The sequence below is a fragment of the Rattus norvegicus genome, chromosome 8 (genome assembly GCF_021556685.1).
Source record: "Rattus norvegicus strain SHRSP/BbbUtx chromosome 8, alternate assembly SHRSP_T2T, whole genome shotgun sequence".
Taxonomy (NCBI): Eukaryota; Metazoa; Chordata; class Mammalia; order Rodentia; family Muridae; genus Rattus; species Rattus norvegicus.
The window spans coordinates 25,960,586-25,981,265 of record NC_141541.1 but is presented as its reverse complement, the minus strand read 5'-3'; the positions used below and the strand labels follow the sequence as shown (position 1 = coordinate 25,981,265).

Below are 20,680 nucleotides of genomic sequence, written 5' to 3'. Positions count from 1 at the left end.
GACTTTTTTAACTTTAAAAAACATGTATTTATTTTATGCATATGAGTACTCTAGTGCATGTGTGCCTGCACGACAGAAGAGGGCATCAGATCCCACTGCAGATGGTCGGGAGCCACCATGTGGTTGTGGGAATTGAACTCAGAACCTCTGGAAGAGTAGTCAGTGCTCTTAACCACTGAGCCATTCTCCAACATCCCTTTCACCACACTGGGTTTCTCTTTGTAGTCCTGGCTGTCTTAGAACTCAGCCATCTGCCTGCCTCTGCCTCCCTAGTGGCGGGATTAAAAGCATGGATCACCACACCCGGCCAGATTCATGGACTGTAAGACAGCCATAGTCTTGGTATGTGTGTGTGCCTATTTGCAGGTATGCGCAACCACAGAGATCAGAGGCCAACTTAAGACGGATTCCTCAATCAGTCTTCTCTTTAAAATTCTCTTTAAAGATTTATTTATTATATATAAGCACACTGTAGGTGTCTTCAGACACAGCAGAAGAGGGCGTCAGATCCCATTACAGATGGTTGTGAGCCACCATGTGGTTGCTGGGAATTGAACTCAGGACCTCTGGAAGAGCATCCAGTGCTCTTAACTGCTGAACCATCTCTCTTACCTTTATAAAACTTAAAAAACTTTTATGTGTATGTGTATCTCTGTGTATCACTTGTGTATAAGGCTAGAATGAGTTCCATCCCTGGCTCTGGAATTACTGGCAGCACTGGGTCCCTGGCCTCCCCATCATGGATCCTGGGAAGTGAACTGGATACCTCTGTAAGAGCAGCAAGCACTCTTAACAGCTGAGGCATCGCCATACGTGCATCTGTGTGTGTGCGTATGCAGGGGTGTGTGTGTGTGTGTGTGTGTGTGTGTGTGTGTGTGTGTGTGTGTGTGATGTGTGGAGGGCAGAGGACAGTCATCAGGCTTGCTGGCCCCAGGCTCAGTTTTTCACAGAGTTTCTCAGTGAACTGGGAGCTCACCAGTTTGGCTATAGTGGCTGCCCAGCGACCCCAAGGGATCATCCTGTCCTGTCCTTGCTCACCAACACTGGGGTAACTTTTGATGTGGGCAGTGGGGCTCTGAATGAAAGATCGCACTTTAAACACTGAGCGATCGCCCAGCACCATCCCATCTTTTTCTGTGACAGTATGTTCTGTAGTCCATGCTGGCCTTGGACTCACTTAGGTGGAGGATGACTACGGATGCCTGGTTCTCCTGCTTCTACCTCCCCAGTGCTGGGAACACAGGCCACTGCACTGGGTTTAGGTGGTGCTGGAAGGACACTGGGTCCACAAACATGCCAGACCTCTCCAACATCCGTTGGCTCGCGAGCTGGGAACCAAGCCGGCCGACTCCCAGACCCACGTCAAGACTTTAAGCTAACCTACTCGTGAGACCTCAGTTGTGTTGGGGTCAAGGAAGGAATGCTGCTGTCCTCCAAACACATTACATACCAGTACTCGGTTAATAACACTGATTGAAAAGGGGGTAAACCAGGGCTGGTCACAGTATGTTAGAATGAATGGCTGTCTAAATCCAGAGCCCTGTTGGATCAAGCTTGGAGCTCTTCTTGACTGTCCTTTCCTTCACCCCACAACACCAGCCTCTGCAAGCTGGGAATTTGGGTTAGATGAGCCCAGGGCCTGGCTGACCCTTGCTGGACACCTCCCAGATAATGCTGTCCCTGCTGAGCCCCTTCCCCTCACCTACTTGTGCTAAGAGGTCCTCTTGATCTGTCTTGACTCCAAACCGTGGGACGTTGGTGTTCAAGCTTCCAGTGTGTACCAGCTTTTTCAGCCCTGTGATCTGAGACATGGGCTGGGACTGTCGCAGCACTGACGGCGGGGGCTGCTGGAAGGCTCTCTGCCGAGGTGTGGGTGAGGGGATCTCCACTTCATTCTGCTTGTCTGTCAAAGATCAGGTAAGAAGCATGAGATGCCCTTTCCAGGAGGCTCCCCCACATCCCTCAGTCTGTGGTGGTGTCCTGAGATATCTCACTTGATATGAGGTCATCCTGCGGACGGCAATGCTGGTCTCTTCTCTGAGGTTTGAAACTGGGACACATGTAAGAACTTTTCTGGGAGGTGGTGGGCTGCAGTGGGGGTCTTAGGGATGGTTCTGGACTATGGAGTTCCCTCAGACTGGTGCCCAGTTTGGGCCACAACATGGTATGAGACATGAGGATGTGGGAGGAAGACCCCCAAGTGAGCTGCTGCTGACTCTGGATAGCCAGGGGACCTTCTTGACCAGAGAAGACCCCACTACGATGGCATAGGGTAGTGGTGGGAGGGGACATCGTTTGTAGGTGGGAGGGAAGGGGGGTCTCTGGATCCATGACCTCCTGCCCCGTGGTACCAGTCAGCCTGAGGAACAGCCCCAGAGACTCTTTTCTTGAGCTTTCAAAAGCTTCTGAGAACCAGCTGGGCTGACCCCATTATGACCTTGGAGGACCTAATTTGCATGCCACCATCCCACTGGCTGCATCCTCAGAATTCTAAGACGTACCACACCATTGCTGCTGGAGGGAGGTTTAACACATCCCCCCCCCCCCCAGTCTTGAAAGATTTGACACGGTCTCACCCTGTCCTCTAGGCTGGGACTTGAGATTTTCCTGCCTCAGTCTGTGACTGCTGGACTCCACATGAAGTTTCTTTTTTGTGTTGTGTGTATATGAGCATGCAGATATTCGGAGAGGCCAGAAGGGAGCATCGGATGCCATGAAACTGGAGTTACAGGCAGTTGTGAGCTGTCTGATGTGTGTGTTGGGAACCCAAGCTGAATCCACTCCCAACCACTGTGCCATCTCTTTAGAGCCTCTCCCCCTTACTGACTTGTCCTCCCCTTACCCCTTGGATTTCAAGACAGGGGTTTCTCTGTGTAGCCCTGGCTGTCCTCGAACTCGATCTGAAGACCAGGTTAGGCTTGAACTCAAGAGATCTGCCTGCCTCTGCCGCCTAGGTGCTGGGATTACAGGTGTGCACCAGTATACTTGCTTTTATTGATTTGCTGTTGTTGTTCTATTTAGTTTTTCAAGACAGGCAATCATTCCTTGTGACTGGCTAGAATTCTGAGATCCGCCTGCCTTTGTCTCCTGACTATCATGGTGAATGGCATGTGCCACCACACTGGCTTTTATTGATTTTTAAATAGTATACATGTGTGTGTGTGTGTGTGTGCGCGTGCGTGCACGTGCGCACACGTGTGTTCATAGAATGTGTGAGTGCCACAAATACAGAGGCAGGGGTCAGAGGGCAACCTTGGGTATCAAACCCCTGCTTCAACCTCAGTTTTGCTTGTTTTTTAGACGGCGTCTGACTGACTGTACATCCCTGGCTGGCCTGGAATTTGCTTTATAGAGCAGCTGCCTTGCACACACAGACCTCTTTGCCTCTGCTTCTAAGTATCGAGATTAAAGTCTGTGAGAACTGTTCTGTTTAGTTTACTTTGGCTTCTTGAGACAGCATCTCACTACACAGCCCAGACTGTTCTTAAATTTACAATTCTCAGACTCACATTCTGAAAACAAGGATCAGAGGTGTGTGCCAACATACCCTTTTTGCCCTCGTGTGTGTGTGTGTGTGTGTGTGTGTGTGTACACTCGGGTGCACGCACGCGTGTTTTAGTTTGAGACAGGGTCTTTTTTAGCCAGATAACTTCTAACCAGCTACGTAGAAAACTATGACCTTGAACTTCCCCCTGCTTCCCCAGAGTTCTGGACTGCCAGAGCTGCACCATCAGGGTGGGTTTACATTGTGCTGGTAAAAGAGCCCACGACTTGTGCTTGCTAAGCCAGTGCTCTACCTATTGGGCAACCTTCCTTGGCACTGGTTGGAGTCTTTTCAAAGTTTAGGAATTCTGTTTGAGCCTGGTCCACTATCTAGTTCCAGGCCAGCCAGAACTACACAGCAAACGTGTCTCAATAAATGGATAAATAATGAAGAGTGGTAAGAATGCTATTTCAATCTCTATGGCGGCTTCGATTTTATACACTTTCTCTGCGTGCATGCGTGCATGCCAGCCCAGCTCAGCCTCCGCTGTTGTTCCAGTGCTGCCCACCTTGCTTACTTTTCCCCTTTTTCTTTTTTGAGACATATGTAGCCTAGCTGTCCTGGAACTCACTATGTAGACCAGGCTAGTCTCAAATTTGCAGAGATGCTCCTGCCTCCGCTTCCCAGCGCTGGGATTGAAGGTGTGTGCCCCCACTGCGGGCTCTACCTTAAGGGAGTCTGTCTCATTGAACCTGGGGCTCATAGATATGGCTCCTTCGTCTAGCGAAAGTTTCCTCCTACTCTGAGCTTGATTATAGGTCTACTCTGTGGCACCTGACCTTTAATCTGGGCCCTAGGGTCTTAAACTCAAGTCTTTATACTTCTGAGGTCAGCACTTTAACGACAAAGCACTCTCCCTGGCTTGAGATATTTATAAATTGGGCTCCACGGAAATATGGGTGGCTTCACAGTTTGAGAGGGGACTCTTGAACATGTGACCCTGGACCCAATGCCCCACACCCCTCTCACCTGCTGCCCTGCACTCACCCAGGAATGTGTTGGAAATGTACTCTGAGACCTGGTTTCCTGACCTGCTCATTTCCGACAGGTGTGTGAGCTCACGGTTCAGCATCCTTTTGAACTGAGGAGAAGGAGCCAAAAAAGAATGGGTGATAGGGTACCAGATGGGTGGGGTACGAATGGATATGCATATATGACAGCCCTTCCCGGCAAATTCCTGTAGGCCCACAATTTCTCTACTCAGAGCCCCAATTAGGCTGCTTGAGGAGTGCAATTAGCTCTTCCTGTCCTGTTGGCTCCGGAGGAGGGGCTCCCCTAAATTTGGGAGGACGGGATTCCCAGTAAAGGAAAAGGACCCCCCTTCAAAGAGCAATGCAATGAGCACCTGTGGAAGGGAGGAGCTCCCGTTGACCACAGAACCAATAGCGCACCAGGAGACTCCTGTCGCCATGGTGATGGGAGTCTCCTTAGCAACTCCCCTTCCAACCAGCTGCTGAGCCTAGGAAAGGGGGGCAAGCCTGAGGCCCCTTAACCCTTGCCTTCCCAGAGCAAACCCCCAACCCTGGCCTAGGTGTTGCCAAACATGACCTCAATTGGGAGGGTGGAGAGGGGAGGGGAAGGATGAGGGTCTGTTCAGCAGGCCCAGCCTAATCTGGAAGGTTTAAGAGCACCCAAGCTCTGTGGGAGGAGGAGAGGGTTTGGCTAGACACCGAAAACTAGTGAACCAAGGAAATTACAGTAACATCACCTGGGGGAGGGGGTTCCCATCAAACCCCCCTCTCCTCCATCCTCAGGTAGATAATGTACAAATGGATGGAATATGTTCCCAAATAGGTTTGGGGGTCCCCTCCTGGTCCCCCCATGTCCTTTCATACAGGCGTCTCCTGTGACATTGGGCTTGGAGCGGAAAGGGCATTTGCTCCCCACCCCCAGCACCCCATAGCAGAAACACACACACTCTTGTAGAGGCAAGGTTGGGGGGGGTGGCAGGCTGGAGGGGGGTAAGCCACACTGACAATTGGGGTATAACTTTTCTCAATACTACCCAGAGACCCTGGACACACAGACACACACTTCACACACACACACACACACACACACACACACTCACACTCACACACACTCACACACTCACACACACACACTCACACACTGCACATAATCCCATGTCTTCAGTCTATCTAGTGTCACACTGCTCAGATGCTCAGATCCACCAACCAAAGGTTCACACCCCAATAACTCAGTCACTGACATTTAGGGGTCACATACCCCCAGAAATATCAAGTAGCACTGCACTTAACAAATATACCACAAACACAACAGACGGTCCATTTCAGGACCAGGCAGGATACCCAGCCATTGCAGACACCTTCCCCAGGGAGGCTCACAAATACACACTCACACTCAGATACAGACACTGCCATGCACGCCCAGCCCTGGGTCACACAGAGGCCACAAAGCATGTTACATGGCCCAGCCACACATGAACAGCTGAAGCTAAGTGCCAATCCTGAGAGATCAGAGGTGACTGATGGATGGTGTCCCCCCCACCCCGACCCTGCATCCCCCTACCTGGTCCCACCAGCCCACCAGCCAGGGCTTGGAGCAGGTCTCGCAGAAGAAGTCAACCAGAGGCATGATGGAAGCTTAGCTCTGGGCTGGCGCACAGGTAAGGTAGGTTTGGCCGAGTCCCTGGGTCAGTGATTCCTGGGGACCAGGGGCAGTGGAGGGGAGCAGCTGGGGAGGAGGGGACAAGGTCCAAAAGGAGCCGCGGAGGGGCCTGGGCCAGCCCAGCAGGACTGGGGGCCCCCTTCCCCTCCGCGCTCCCAGCAGCAGTCCTGGTTACATCGCCTGCCAAGCCCTGGTCCTGACGAGCACCTCTGCAGCAGAGGCAGGAGGCAGTGGGGGACCTGTGCCCATGGGGACAGGCAGGGTGAGTGCCCTGGGAAGTGAACTGTGCAGAGGAGGCTTGGGGGCTCTCTGTGTGCACAGTTCTGTGTGCGCGCTGGTCGTTGCTCGCTCGCTGCTCGCTCACTGCAGTACTGGAGGCTGCACTTGAAGTCAGGTGGTGCTGGGGGTGGGGGGGGTGTTAAAGGGGCATCGGAGCCCATGGGCCTCAGCGGGACTCAGAGAAGGCTGCTATGGGGAGGCAAGGAGGCCCTCGAACTTCTCTGAGGACACATCTCATCCAGGGACATGGCCAGATAGAAACATACTCCACACCACAAACATGCCTTGAGACACACTGTCCTCAAACCTAGACACTGAATGCGGTCAGACACCAAATGCTTACACACACACACACACACAGAGAGAGAGAGAGAGAGAGAGAGAGAGAGAGAGAGAGAGAGAGAGAGAGAGAGAGAGAGCGCCACAGCTTCAAGGCCACAATACAGCCCTGGCTGAACATTTAAACACACACACAATGGTTCACACAAAAGTCCCACCCCTTTCAAGAGTTCACGGGCAAACAGACTGAGGTTCTGACACTTAAAGGTGCAAATCAATACACGTACTCATTCTCTCTCTCTCTCTCTCTCTCTCTCTCTCTCTCTCTCTCTCTCTCTCTCACACACACACACACACACACACACACACACACACACACACACCACACCACACCACACCCCAAATCAGTTTAACCTGTCCTCAGGGACACAAGTGTCCCTGAACTCTTTTTCCCAGCCAGACAAGCCTCAGCCCACGAGGATATATGCATTCCTAAAGGCAGGCCGCCTCCACCTGCACACTCATTTCCTGACAGACACCCGCCCACAAGGGCTGCAGGCTCCCAGAAGCAAGTCAAATGGCCCCCTGGAGTTGGGCAGTTCACACTCCACACAGCTGGGTAGGGAAGCCCTAAGCCCTCCTTCTATGCTTACAACTTGCACAAAACCAGAGATACTCAGATTCCAATCCCTCCAGCACAGCCTGGACACCCAAAGCACACGACAAGACTACATGTCCACAACCACACACTGTTCTGATGGCCCACGCCTGCACACAATTCCTCAGAATGACTCCAAATAGACTTGCAAATGAGCAGACAAAAAGCCAACCGCTAGGGCTGGAGAGATGGCTCAGTGGTTAACAGCACTGGCTGCTCTTCCAGAGGACTAGGGTTCAATTCCCAGCAACCACATGCAGCTCACAACTGTGTGTAACTCCTGTTCTAGGAATCTGACACCCTCATAGACATACATACAGCCAAATCACCAATGTACATAAAATAAAAATAAATAATGTTTAAAAAGCCAACAGCCATATAGGTTGGAAGCCAGGGATAGACACTCAAAGAGGTCACACAAGTGCACAACCTCCATGAGCTACCGTCACCTGTAGAAAATATGTACAACGACTCCCTTCCAACCCACACCCCACCCCCGACACCAGGCTCCCCTCAGCTCTGAGGGGCAAGCTACTTGTTTTTCTTTTTTCTTTTTCTTTTTTTTTTTTAAGATTTATTTTTTATATTTATATTACACTGTAGCTGTTCAGACACACCAGAAGAGGGCATCAGATCTTATTACAGATGGTTATAAGCCACCATGTGGTTGCTGGGATTTGAACTCAGGACCTTCGGAAGAGCAGTCAGTGCTCTTAACCACTGAGCCATCTCTCCAGCCCGCTACTTGTTTTTCTAAAGGCACAGACAAACGGCAGACCCAATGCTCTAAATCAGACCTGGGTCCTGCCCACCATCTAAAACTGGTGACTGGCGTTGCACCCAGTCCCTGCTCCAGGGCCGGCATCCACTCCACTTCTCCATTCAGTAACCTGTAGGTCCTATCATAGGATTGGGTTCACCCTATCCTATAAACACCCCAGCCACCCTGCCTAGAGGTCTGCCCACCCACACCAGAGGATTTACCCCACTCACCATACCACCCCTGTTGAAGTAGTCAGACTGCTCATTGGCCCAGGATTCACCTTGGTGACTGGCTCCACTCACCCTATACATTCATCCTGCCCACTGGTCCTACCCACCTCAGTCACCCTGCTCCCCAGCCCTCTTCAAGGGTGCCTACTATCTACCAAAGCCCTGTCCACCAAAGGATTCACCTAGCACTCCACAGAGAATTAACTGCTCCCCAGCCCCGCTCACCTTGTGTGAGGCCATCTCGCTGACAGAGCGGTAGGTCTGCATGGTCTCCAGCTGCTCCAGGCACCAATCCAGCTCTTCCAGGGTCTCCCGGGCCAGCTGCTGGCACGTCTCCTCTGAGGAAAGAGACCAGGAAGTGACCTAGAGGCCCCCAGACAACGGGTAAGGGGGCTCTTCCCCAACCTCTGGGCTTAGGCTTAGCTACCTGACAGTGTGGCCTTGCAGACAGAGGGTGGGCCACCCAGTGGAGACCTCCTGTGAGAGAGAGAGAGAGAGAGAGAGAGAGAGAGAGAGAGAGAGAGAGGGAGATTTTGACTGACTGACTCCGATGTCAGCCTGGGTTCTCCCAAAACCAGCCCCCCTTACCCATGAGTAACACCAGCTTCCCTGGTTCTGAATCCATAGAATCTCAGAGTCTGAATTTGTCTCCTGTGAGATAATCTCAGCTGACACTGGCCTCAAACCCACGATGTCGCCAAACATGACCTTGATCCTTACCCCCACCTTCTTAGCTGTGGATCACAGGTGTGTGCCACCCTTCCCTGCATATAGACAGGGTGCTGGGGGGGAACCCAGGGCTCAGTGCCAGTTAGATGAGCTGAGCCCGAGGCCCAGTTACTTATTGTTTGTTCATTCTTGTGGGGCCTGAGATTAAATTCTGACCTCCCTCCGAATGCTGGGTAAACATCCTCCCAGCCTGAGAGCCCATACAGAGGGAGAACATAGCAGGTGACAATGTTTGAAATAGGATCTCGCTGAAGCTCAGGCTGCACTGGAACTGGAAATCTTCTTGCCTCAGCCTCCCGAGCCATGGGACACTCCACCTGGCGGGATTCTAGTAGTATTACTGAGTCCACACTGCTGATCTGTGGTGGCCAGATCCCAGGTTCTCAAATTTCCTTTTCTCAGGGGCTGGGGATTTAGCTCAGTGGTAGAGCGCTTACCTAGGAAGCACAAGGCCCTGGGTTCGGTCCCCAGCTCCGGAAAAAAAAGAACCAAAAAAAAAAAAAATTTCCTTTTCTCCCCAATGTCTCAAGTTTTGAGAATGGCTGTTATGCAAGGACTGGTAAGTCACACCCTCAGCCTTATGTAGACTGTGTAGCCCTGGCTGACCAGGAACCCACTAAGTTCACAGATCTGCCCCTGCCTCTGCCTCCAGAGGTGTATACGACCATCCCAATTTTAACGTTTAACTATGTGTGTGTGTGTGTGTGTGTGTGTGTGTGTGTGTGTGTACACATATGTGACTTCAGGTGCCTTCAGAATCTATAAGAAGGCAGTGGATCAGCTGGTGAGACGGCTCAGTAGTTAAGAGCACTGACTGCTCTTCCAGAGGTCCCAAGTTCAATTCCGAGCAACCACATGGTGGCTCACAACCATCTGTAATGGGATCTGATGCCTTCTTCTGGTGTGTCTGAAGACAGCAACAGTGTACTTACATACGTAAAATAAATAAATATTTAAAAAGAAGGCATTGGATTCCCGCGGTGTGAACCACATGTGTGCTGAGAACTGAACTCAAGTCTTTGAGAGCAGGGCCCACTCTCAACCATTCAACCACTCATCTCCCCAACCCCAGGCCTATTTTTTAAAAAGCCTTTTTCATGAGCTGGAGAGATGGCTCAGTGGTTAAGAACACTAATTATGGGTTGGGGATTTAGCTCAGTGGTAGAGCGCTTGCCTAGGAAGCGCAAGGCCCTGGGTTCGGTCCCCAGCTCCAAAAAAAAAGAACCAAAAAAAAAAAAAAAAAAAAAAAAAAAGAACACTAATTATTCTTCCAGAGGTCCTGAGTTCAATTCCCAGCAACCACATGGTGGCTCCCGACTATCTGTTGCCCTGATGCCCTCTTCTGGTGTGTCTGAGGATAGCGACAGTGTACTCACATAAAACAAATAAATCTTAAAAAAAAAAAAAAAAACCAACCAAAAACCCAAAACCTTTTCCCACACTTATCATTGTATAGGTATGGGGCACACAGGCCACAGTGCACATGGAGTGTAGGGAGCCGTATTGGATTTGGGCCTGGCCATTTTGTGACTGTATAGCTCAAAGTGGCTACGTGACTCTTGGCCACACATACTCCTCTAAGATGACTGTCATAAAGCCTCGAGATTGTGGGACAAAAGCCTCTCCCATGAATTTACAGCACAGGAATCTAACATTCACGATGCTTCAGCCTAAGCAAAAATCAGTTATCTCCTGAGTCAACACCCGGTATCTCCACTGCCTGACCTCATGGTCTGCCTGACCTCTTTGCCTCCTGCTATCACTGCCTATATCCTCATCTCCCCCTCCTCTGTGTTTCACAAAGGTCACTCCCCCTACCTGAAAGCCTTAAAAGCTGTAACGTTCATCCCAATAAACGAGACCTTGACAATAGAATCTTGCTTGGTCTCCTTTTTCTCTTGCCCCCCATTTAGGCCCAAGGGTAACACCCCTTTGGAACCCTGAATAACTGGGACCTGCTGGACGGGTCAATGGAGGTCAGAGGATGACCAGTGGAGTTAGTTTCTCTAGCCACTGTGTGGGTTCTGGGGAATGAACTCAGGTTGTCACGTTTGATGGCAAGCATCTTTTATGAATCAAGCCATCTTGCCTGACTTGAATCATCCTGATTTATTGAGCATATACTATGTACCAGGCAATGTTCTAGCACTTTCTGCATGTCAACTCCTGGGTTTCTCACAGAAGCTTTCTAATTAGAGCCCTTCCGCAGCTTTCATTTTACGGAAGGCAAACACCTCTCATGGCCATCAGTCTAGCAAGTCGTCATTGTCACAACCTGGAACCCAGGGCTGAATTTGGGGCCCGGAGCCTCACTGCCATTATATAGGGCTCTAGATCCTTCCCCTGACTTAGGGTTGCTTCAACAGAGGGGTCAAGTGCTGGCTGGCCTGAGGTCACAAAGCAAGCTGAATCTGAACCCTGTTCTTTTTACTTCCTCTCCTGGAGACAAGATCTCTCATAGCCTAGGTTGTCCTAAAACTCCCATTTAGCCAAGAATGAACGGAACTGATTCTCCTGCCTCTGCGTTCCAAGCTCCAGGGTCACAGGTGTGCACCGATGCACCTGGTTTACGGTCGCAGGATCCACATTTGCAGACAGCCATCCCGTGTTATGAGTGTGGGTGCTGGGGCCTCAGCCCCACTTACTTGTTGCTGGGGATGGGCACATTGGTTAAGAGTGAGAAGTTGCTTCGAACGCTGCGGAGACTGGCCAGCACCTGGGGTGGGGGACAGCGGTAAGGAGAGGCTTCTACCTGCAGGAACCACGGGGCTGGGCCCCTTCCCCATGAGAGGAGGAGGAGGTCTCACCTGGGCAAATGGTGTCACAATGAGGTCCTCAGCGTGCCTGAAAATAGGAACAGGGACAGATGAGGACCCCGGGCTGATGGGGCGGGCAGTGTGGGCTCAGGACTGGCAGGAAGGGAGGAGATTCATGCAAGGCAACAGTGGGAAGAACACACTTCAGAGGCTGCAGAGGGGGAAGGGGCCTACCCAGGGGGTGGGTGGGACTCTGAGTGAGGGAGGAAGGCAGGGAGATGGGTCTCCCACCCCATAGGAGCTCATAAGGAAGGGAAGGCTAGAGGGGGCCCCCAAAGCATGGCTCCTCTTTTGCTGGAGAGATGATTGGAGGAGAGGGACACAGCTCAGTGGGATACCCTTGCCCACCACATGAATTTATTACCGGAACCAAACAAAGTAGAAAGGAACGGACAGTACAGAGAGCCAGTGCTGTAACACAGGCTTGCAATCTCAGTTCCTAAGAGTGCTGAGGCAGGAGAATCGAAAGTTTGAGGTTAGCTTGCCTGCTCATGGCCATGTAGCTCAGCTGGCACAGTGCTTGCCTAGCATAGAAGAAGCCTGGGGTTCGATTCCCAGTACCCCATAAATAAGGCACGGTGGTGGCATCTGTAATCTCTGCACTAAGGTACTGGAGGCAGGAGGATCAGGAATTTGAGAACAGCTCCAGCTACACAGGAAGTTTGAGGCTCAGACCCTGACTAGGATGGAGAAGAGGAGGCGACCTGGGCAGAGCTGGTGGGCAGGCCAAACCTCACAAGCTTGTAAGTGTGTGTGAGAGGGAAAGGGAGTGCTTACCCTTGAGCGGGGAGGATAATGGGTGTGGACTGACCATACTGGGGGTTCGGTGCCCCCCTCTTTGCTGGGCAGGGCAGCTTGTGGCAGGGCCAGCCTAGGGGCTCTGGTGAGTAGGGCAGGGTGTGCTCACGCTTCGCTGGCGACAGACGAGCTCCTGGACACAGCCTTCGGTGACATGTCATAGTCGCTGTCTGAGCGGTAGAGGAAGGACTCGCGGCGCTGGCTGGTGGTGGCCCCAGCATGCAGCACAAGCCCCGGGCTCGCCTGCGAGTCCAGGGGGCTGCGGCCAGGGGATGGCGTTGGCCCATTTTCTGCCTCCAAGCTGCAAGGGACAGAAGGAAAAAGTGTTAGGGGGGCTAAGATGGTGCTGGCGAGGTCACCAGGTATGAAGGTGACAGAGAAGGTTTGTGTCAGGGATTTGGGGAAGGCAGGGCTGGGAGTTGGCTCAGTCAGTAAAGTGCTTGCCATGTAAGCAGGGGGACTTCCGTCCAGTCCTTGAAGGTAACACTCTTCCATTTTTTTCTTGGTTTTTCAAGACAGGATTCCTCTGTGCAACCCTGGCTGTCTTAGAACTGTCTCTGTAGACCAGGCTGGCCTTGAACTCATAGCAATCCACCTGCCTCTGTCTCCCAAGTGCTGGGATTAAAGTCGTGCACCACCACCACCACCACTACCACCACCACCACCACCACCACCACCACCACCACCACCACCACCACCACATGGCCAACCTCACCTCACTTTTCTGTATACACAGTCTGTCTGAGGATGTCGTAGTTGGTAGACTACATCCCTAGCTTGCTCAAAGCTCTGGGTTCCATGCCCAGTATGGCATAAAACCAGGAATAGAGGTGCCTGCTGTAACCCCCTCAACTTGGGAAGTGAAGGCAGGAAGAACAGAATTCAAAGACTACCCTGGGTTTCATGAATGAAACCTTGTCTCAAAACAAAACAAAATGCGGTGTGGGGGCTGGTAAAGATGTTCTGCTGGCTTATATCTGCAATCTCAGCCCTTGGGAGGCAAATGCGGGTATAGTCAAACCTGTCTAAAGCCAATTAATTAAAGATTTAAGGGTCACTGAGATGGTCCCATCCTCTGACCTCCACTCCAACCTGCCCGTGCACACTCCTACCTGTGTCCACACGAAATAACAAAATAAATAAGAATGTTTAATTAATCACACACACACACACACACACACACACACACACACACACACACACACACACACAAATTCGGGTGGGGGTGTGTGATTCTGGTTTTCACAACAGCTCACTGTCCAAGTGCCCATACACTAAGTCCAAAGGAAAGCACTGTGGGCTGGCAGGACACTGGGGTCGAATGTCAGCTGGCTCTCAGGAAGGGCTCCATGAAGATAAACCTTGGTTCCAGCTTTAGCAAACCAAGGTGACCTTGAGTTCTTTGGAAGGACCCTTCCATAAAGTCTTTGCAGTTTAGTCCCAGCACTTGGAAACCAGAGGCAGGCAGATCTCTGAGTTTGAGGTCAGCCTGGTCCACAGAGTGGTAGCCAAGGCTACCCAGAGAAACTGTCTTTAAAAAGAAAAGAAGACTTTAAAAATCAGCTGAGAGGCTGGAGACATAGCTCAGCGCTGGAGCCCTGGCTGTTCCTGCAGAGGACATGGATTTGACTCCCAGCTTGCACATTTGATTCCTAGCTCACAACCACCTGTAACCAACTCCAGTTCCAGCAATCTGATACCCTGTTTTTGGTGTCTGCAGGAACCAGGCATACACATGGTGCAGACATAGATGCAGGCAAAACACTCATGTTAAAAATAAGGTTTTGATTTTTTTTTTAATTAAAAATTTACTGAGAGGCTTGGCTGGGTATATAGAAAAACTTGAAAAGGCCATAGGCCAAAACTGGACAAAAATGTTCATAGCAGCTGTCAACTACCAAAAACGAAATTACCAAAACCACCCAGCAACTGATGAATTGACATATTCTAACAAACTCAGACCATGGAATAGCATACACCATGAAAAAATGGACAGCTGGTATGCTAAACTCCAGCTTGTCTATTTGTCTGTGTGCATGGATATATGCATGTGTGTGTGCCACGGTCCATGTGATGTCAGAAAACGTGAGGGAGCGAGCTCTTTCCTTCCACTGGAGTCCTGGGGACTAAGCGGAGGCCTTTCTGCCTCAGTTACTCCTTACCTACCGGGTTCCCTCTCTGCTGTTCTGCCCCAGTGGATTTCACTAATGATACGAGCTGGGGTGAGAATCTGGCTCAGTGGATACAGCCTTTGCTGCACAACCACAAGAAACCGAGTTCTGGTCTCCAGGATCCACGAAAAGGCCGTGTGCGGCAGCATGCATCTGCTGGGGAGCAGAGACAGGCAGACCCTGGGGGCCTAAGGGCCATCAGTACAAACAGCTCTGTGTCTCAAAAAGTAGCACGGACAGTAAAAGAAGGCGCCTGGTTGGGCTGGAGAGATGACCAGTGGTTAAGAGCACTGACTGCTCTTCCAGAGGTCCTGGGTTCAATTCCCAGCAACCACATGGTGGCTCACAACCATCTGTAATGGGATCTGATGTCCTCTTCTGGTGTGTCTGAAGACAGCAACAGTATACTCATATATAAATAAATAAATAAAATTAAAAAAAAGAAGGCGGCGCCTGGTGAAGAAGGTGCCTGGTGTCCACAGACTTCCAGACATGCACACATGGGCACCCATCCCATGGAGAAAGATAAAGCTAGAATATAGTCACCCCACATTACACATGTCAAAACTCTCAGCTAGCCCTGCAGAGTGTGGCACAACTCTAACTGCAGGACACGGAAACAGGAGGATCACAAGTTTAAGGTTAGCCTGGACTACGTACATGAGACCCAACTAAGAAAGTCAAAGCCTAAGAAGTCAAGCACTTTCCAGGTGCTGGGTTGTATCTCCAGCATTGAAGGATGAACAGAAAGACTCAGGCCAGAGAGAGAGCTGGGCTAGTGGGGTGGTAAAGGCACTTGCTACCAAGCCTCCACCCAGGATTGTTTCCTAGGATCCACATAGAGGAGAGACTGACTCCTAAAAGGTACCTCTGCCCTCTGAGTTAGAGGTGCACCACACCATGCTGGGTCAGTTGTGAGTTCCGACGTGTATAATGTGGGGTGACTGTACTCTAGTTTTGTGTGTATCAGGATGTGGGATGGGTAGCCACATACTCCTAGGCAATACACACACACACACACACACACACACACACACACACAGAGTGTAGTTAAAAATAAAAATAGGGGAGCTGGAGAGATGGCTCAGTGGTTAAGAGCACTGGTTGCTCTTCCAGAGGACCTGGGTTCAATTCCCAGCACCCACACGGCAGCTCACAACTGTCTGTAACTCTACTTCCAGGGGTTCTGACACACACACACACACACACACACACACACACACACACACACACACACTGAGACATAGGTGCAGGTGGAACATCAGTGTGCATAAAAGGAAACAAATCTTTTTAAGGATGAAAATAAACAGTGATGCCTGCCTTAACCTCAGAACGTGGGAAGCAGAGCAGGGGTCTGTGTGTGTAAGAGGCCAGCCTGCTCTACACGGATGAACTTTGGCCTTTGGTGACAACAGCGATGCACGGTGGACACTGCCGTGCCAAGGGCATCTTTAAGCTGAATTCCTCTCTCAGCCACATTTCTGCAGCCACTGTTCTGATTTCACACTGGTTTGGGATTTAGCATGTTGGCCTTCCTATCTCGGGCACAGGACTCCAGCCTAAACATAGAAGTGACTTCAATTTAAAAAACATATTACATTCTACTTGTTTACTGTGTGTGAGTGTGTCAGTGCCAAGGCATGTAGAAATCCGAGGACTCACAAGAGCCATTCTTGACCCACAGAGCCCCGGGGGTGGAACTCACAGAGTCAGGCTCAGTGGCAGGCGTGTATACCCACTGAGCCATCTGGCCCACCCTACCTCTCATATCCTTCCTGTCTGTCTGCTTCTGTTATAATGCTTTGACATACTGACCCACTTTATTTCTACTACATTTCTTGAGGTGGATCCTGTTAAAATCCCAAGGAACGTGAAAACTGAGGCACAGAGCCATCACCTGCGACTTGGTGGCCTACTAGCTGCCTGATGGCCGTAACCCGTCTTCCCAGGGCCAGGGCAGCTTAAGGCTCCCACTGAGGACTCCACCCTTGGTCCTCCACACAGGAACTTAGGCGCTGAGGGAGAGTGAGACCCACACAGACCCTGAGAGGTCTTTCAGCTGGCATCCTGGTAGCAAATCTGCCTGCCCCTAGGGAAGCAGCCCATGTCAGTGGGAGCACAGGGGCCCACACAGTGAGGAGATGGTCCCATGGGCCCTGTTGTTTGTGCTTCAGGTCTGAATGTCCCCTGAGCTGAGTGCAGGCACAGGGGACAGGACTGGGCGGTTGAACTGAAGCCTGGGGAGAAACAAGGGGTCAGGTAACCTTAGCCTGCAATCACGCATAGCGACCTCAATCTGATCCCTGGGATTTGCACTGTGGAGGAAGAGGGGTGACTCCCAAAAGCTGCCCTCTAACCTCTGCGTGCAGACTGTCACACACATGCCCATATACATGCACATAAAAATAAAAGGTAAGGAAAAGAGACCCCTGCCCCTCTGTCTGTCACTGGCTTTGGGGGTGGCCCAAAGTCAGCTGGAGAGTTCTCAAAAGGAGGCAAGGTCATAAACTATTCCCAGAGAGGACAAGATGCTGGCACTACAGCCACCACCCAGAAAGCATGGCTACAATGATCAGCTCTAGACTCTCTGCGACCTCAGGAGACAACGTAGTTAGTAAAGTCCTGGCCACTAAGCAGGAGGGGTTGCATCCAGATCACCAGCAGCAGCTCTGGTGAAGACGGAGGCCGGGGTCTGCCGAGCCACATCGCCTTGCCCCATCAGTTAGCTTCCGGTTCAGTGGCTGACCCTGTCTCAGGAAGGTAAGGTGAGGAGCCCGTGATGCGGCTCAGCAGGAAAAGGTTCAGTACCCCAGGGACTCACACAGTGGAAGGAGAAAGTGGGCATCTGGCAGTTGTCCTATGCCCTGTGCAATGTACCAGATAATAAAAGAATGTGATGGTGCTGTTGAGTGAGCCCCATGCTAGGGCACATGCTCACACACGCATCAGCACCCCATTTTCCAGGCAAGGAAACTGACCATGAGGAGGTGAGAAGGATGCGTGGGGCTGGGCTGGAGCTCAGCTGGTCAGGCACTGCCTGGTGCGCACAGAGTCCTGGGTTCCATCCCAGTCCTACACATCTTCTCTCACCTCACAGGTGTGTGGTACACACTTGCCATCCCAGCACCCCACGAGGTAGAGACAAGATCAGCTGTTCAAGGACATCCTGGGCTACACAGCAAACCAGAGGTCAGCTTGGCTTAACAAACAAACAAACAAAACATTAATTTGGTTTGGGGTGGCTTTGAACCTGGGGCTGCTAGACTCTGCATCTGGGGGCAGAAAGTAGAAGGCAAGCCTGCTGTCTCCCAGGCTCCTTCCCCTTCTCCACCTGCTTGACTCAGAGGAAGTGCCAGGAAGCCTCCGTAGAAAGGACTGCTGAGCTCTGTGAAGGTCACTCAGAGGTTGAATGCCGGCTCTGGCATGTGTCTGCCAGGCGGGCTCACAGTGCCAGGTGCCACTGGTGTTTGTGGGACTGGATGTTCAGTCTTGGTACATGTAGAGGACTAGGGCAGGGGACCTGTGCTTCCATACCTGTCATGCAGAACTACACAAGATGGGGAGGGTCAGGTGTCCCAACTACCAGGTGTCTGTTTTCATGTTCCTGTGACCTCATGAGAATGCCTGGCACAGACACTGTGGCTGTCGCTGACCCTGGTGGTTATCAAGTGTGTGTGGGTATTTTGGTGACAGTGTCTTCCTGGGACAAGGAAGGTGCATCCCAGGCTGGGTAGGGGTTTTCTGTAACAACATTTGTGATCACTGGTTATGTTCATAGGTCACCTGCGGGTCCTCCCAGGGCCTTGATTAACCCGGAGACCCTGGTGAAGTCTAGAATAGTAAACACTAGGTGACCTAGCTTAACCCATCTGTGGGTGTGGCCCGGTGTGTTTTTGCTGGAAAAGGTGTGTCTGTATCCATCAAGGTTTCTGACCAGATTGTGCAGTGGGGCAGGGAAGAGACGTCTTAACTCCAGAAAACTTAAAGGTCACTTCCTGGCGCTGCTCTACCCACCCAACTCGAAATGCCCTAAGGGCACTCTCAGGCACCTTCCCCCACACCAGGCTTGGCTTTCAGTCCGACTGCCCCAGCTAGGGGTGGGGTGGGGGTAGGGGTTGGAGAAACCATGTAAGGCCTGGCTCTTGGCCAATGGCTTGGGAATGGAGCCCAGGTGACAGGCTGGACACCCATATTTGCTGCCAGGGAGAGTGCTAGATACTCAGCTGAGGGGGACAGAAAGGCCCAAGGAACACTAACTTTGAATAGACAGGTTGAGGTGGAAATTAGCACCCAGTTTTGGAGCCCTACCATCAGCAGGCACACACATTTTTAAGGTTAGGGCAGGGGTCAGGGTCTCTTGCTAGATGTGGGAAGCTATTTAGTGGATTCCCCAAAGGGCGGCTACTCTGGAAAGGGTCCTCTTTCCACAAACAGGCAAGAGCACCTTCGGGTCACAACGAAAGGCAACGGGCTGCAGGCCACCCACCTGACACATCTGCCCGGAGGGTGTCGAAGAGTGTCCTCCTCGCTGAAGGAGAAATGGGTCAGTGACTCTGGTCCTAGGGGCAATGCCAAGGCCGGGGGTCGGGGCCGGGCCCGGGGTGCTGCACTGGAGCGCATGAGAGCCAAGCGCCGTCGGGGCCGGCATTGGGGACCAGCTGCTGCAAGAGAGGGTGTGCGGCGCTGCACCCAGGCCCGAGGTGACAGTAATCGCCGGCACCGCCTCCACACTTGTCGCGTCCTAGCCCCTGGCACCACCCCTGTGGTCCTCCACGGGACGCGAGCACCCGGGTGCCTGCGTCCTCCTCACGCGAGTGTCCGCAGCTCCTGTTTCCCTCTTGCAGAAGAGCCCTGGGAAACTGAGCGCCCACTTCCCGCCGGTCCCACACCCCGGGCCTTGGGGACGCCCGGGGCTCCGGTTTCCCCGGCTCCCAGCCCGCGGCCCTTCCCTCTGTCCCGGCCCCGCCTTCCACCCCTCCCCAGCCTGACGTCGAGCTGTGCCACTTCCAAGTCTCAGATCGCCACCGTGTGCCCGCGGGGGAACCAGATGCACCCCAGAGGGCGGAGTGCAAGGCTGGAAGATCAAGACCCTAGGGAGGGACTGGGTGACATATGCTGAGAGGCGGAGCTGAGGAGTGGAAGGAAAAAAAGGGAGACAGGCATAGAATCAAACCCAAGGGACATTTGTGTCCCCTACACCTTGTCCCATCCTAAAGGCCAAACCTCAACTCTCCTTTCCCCGCCCACTTCTTGCCCAGTGCCCAGGGTGACTCCCAACAGCCTCTGTCCTAAACAAGTTATGTGTGGAGGACAGGCACAGTGACAGGGAGGAGACCCAGAAGCAACCTGGGCCCACCTCCAGGCTACCACAAAGTTCAGTCTCCAGGAGAAAGGGATGTTTGGAAGGCACACCGGATGTGGTTTCTAGGCCGCTTCCTGAGGCTCTCTGTCCCCACAGCCCATCCAGTCTGACGAGGCAGCCATCCACACCTCCGTGCCCTAAGGAGGCATCACTACCAAACAAGCCCTCGGGAGGGGCTGACGTGCCTAGAGGCGGAGCTGGGGAGGGGAGGGGCACCAATCAAACCCACCCCCATAAGGCAACATCCCGTCACTTCACCGGCTGTTAGAAGTTGGTAGAACTCAACACAAACTTGTTCTCAGGAGTGTTAGCTCAGGCCTGTGACCCAAACACTCTTGCTCTAAGTTGGGTCAGCCTGGGCTACAGAGTGGGACCTAACCTCAAAACCACAGAGCTGAGAATACTGATCAGATAGTAGAG

The 20,680-nt window shown here is 52.1% G+C and overlaps 1 protein-coding gene across 22 annotated transcripts in view; it reads right to left on the bottom strand.

The window, feature by feature from the left end:
• Pde4a (phosphodiesterase 4A) overlaps window positions 1–20,680 on the bottom strand; it is a 62,759-nt gene that overhangs the window by 10,448 nt on the left and 31,631 nt on the right. For 8 of the 22 annotated variants that reach the window (NM_001393736.1, XM_087560584.1, XM_087560587.1 and 5 more), the window contains 7 exon segments: window positions 1,707–1,903; window positions 4,532–4,625; window positions 8,610–8,722; window positions 8,812–8,861; window positions 11,759–11,829; window positions 11,921–11,957; window positions 12,837–13,028. In NM_001393736.1, coding sequence (NP_001380665.1) covers window positions 1,707–1,903; window positions 4,532–4,625; window positions 8,610–8,722; window positions 8,812–8,861; window positions 11,759–11,829; window positions 11,921–11,957; window positions 12,837–13,028 — 754 coding nt within the window. 22 annotated transcript variants of the gene reach the window in all.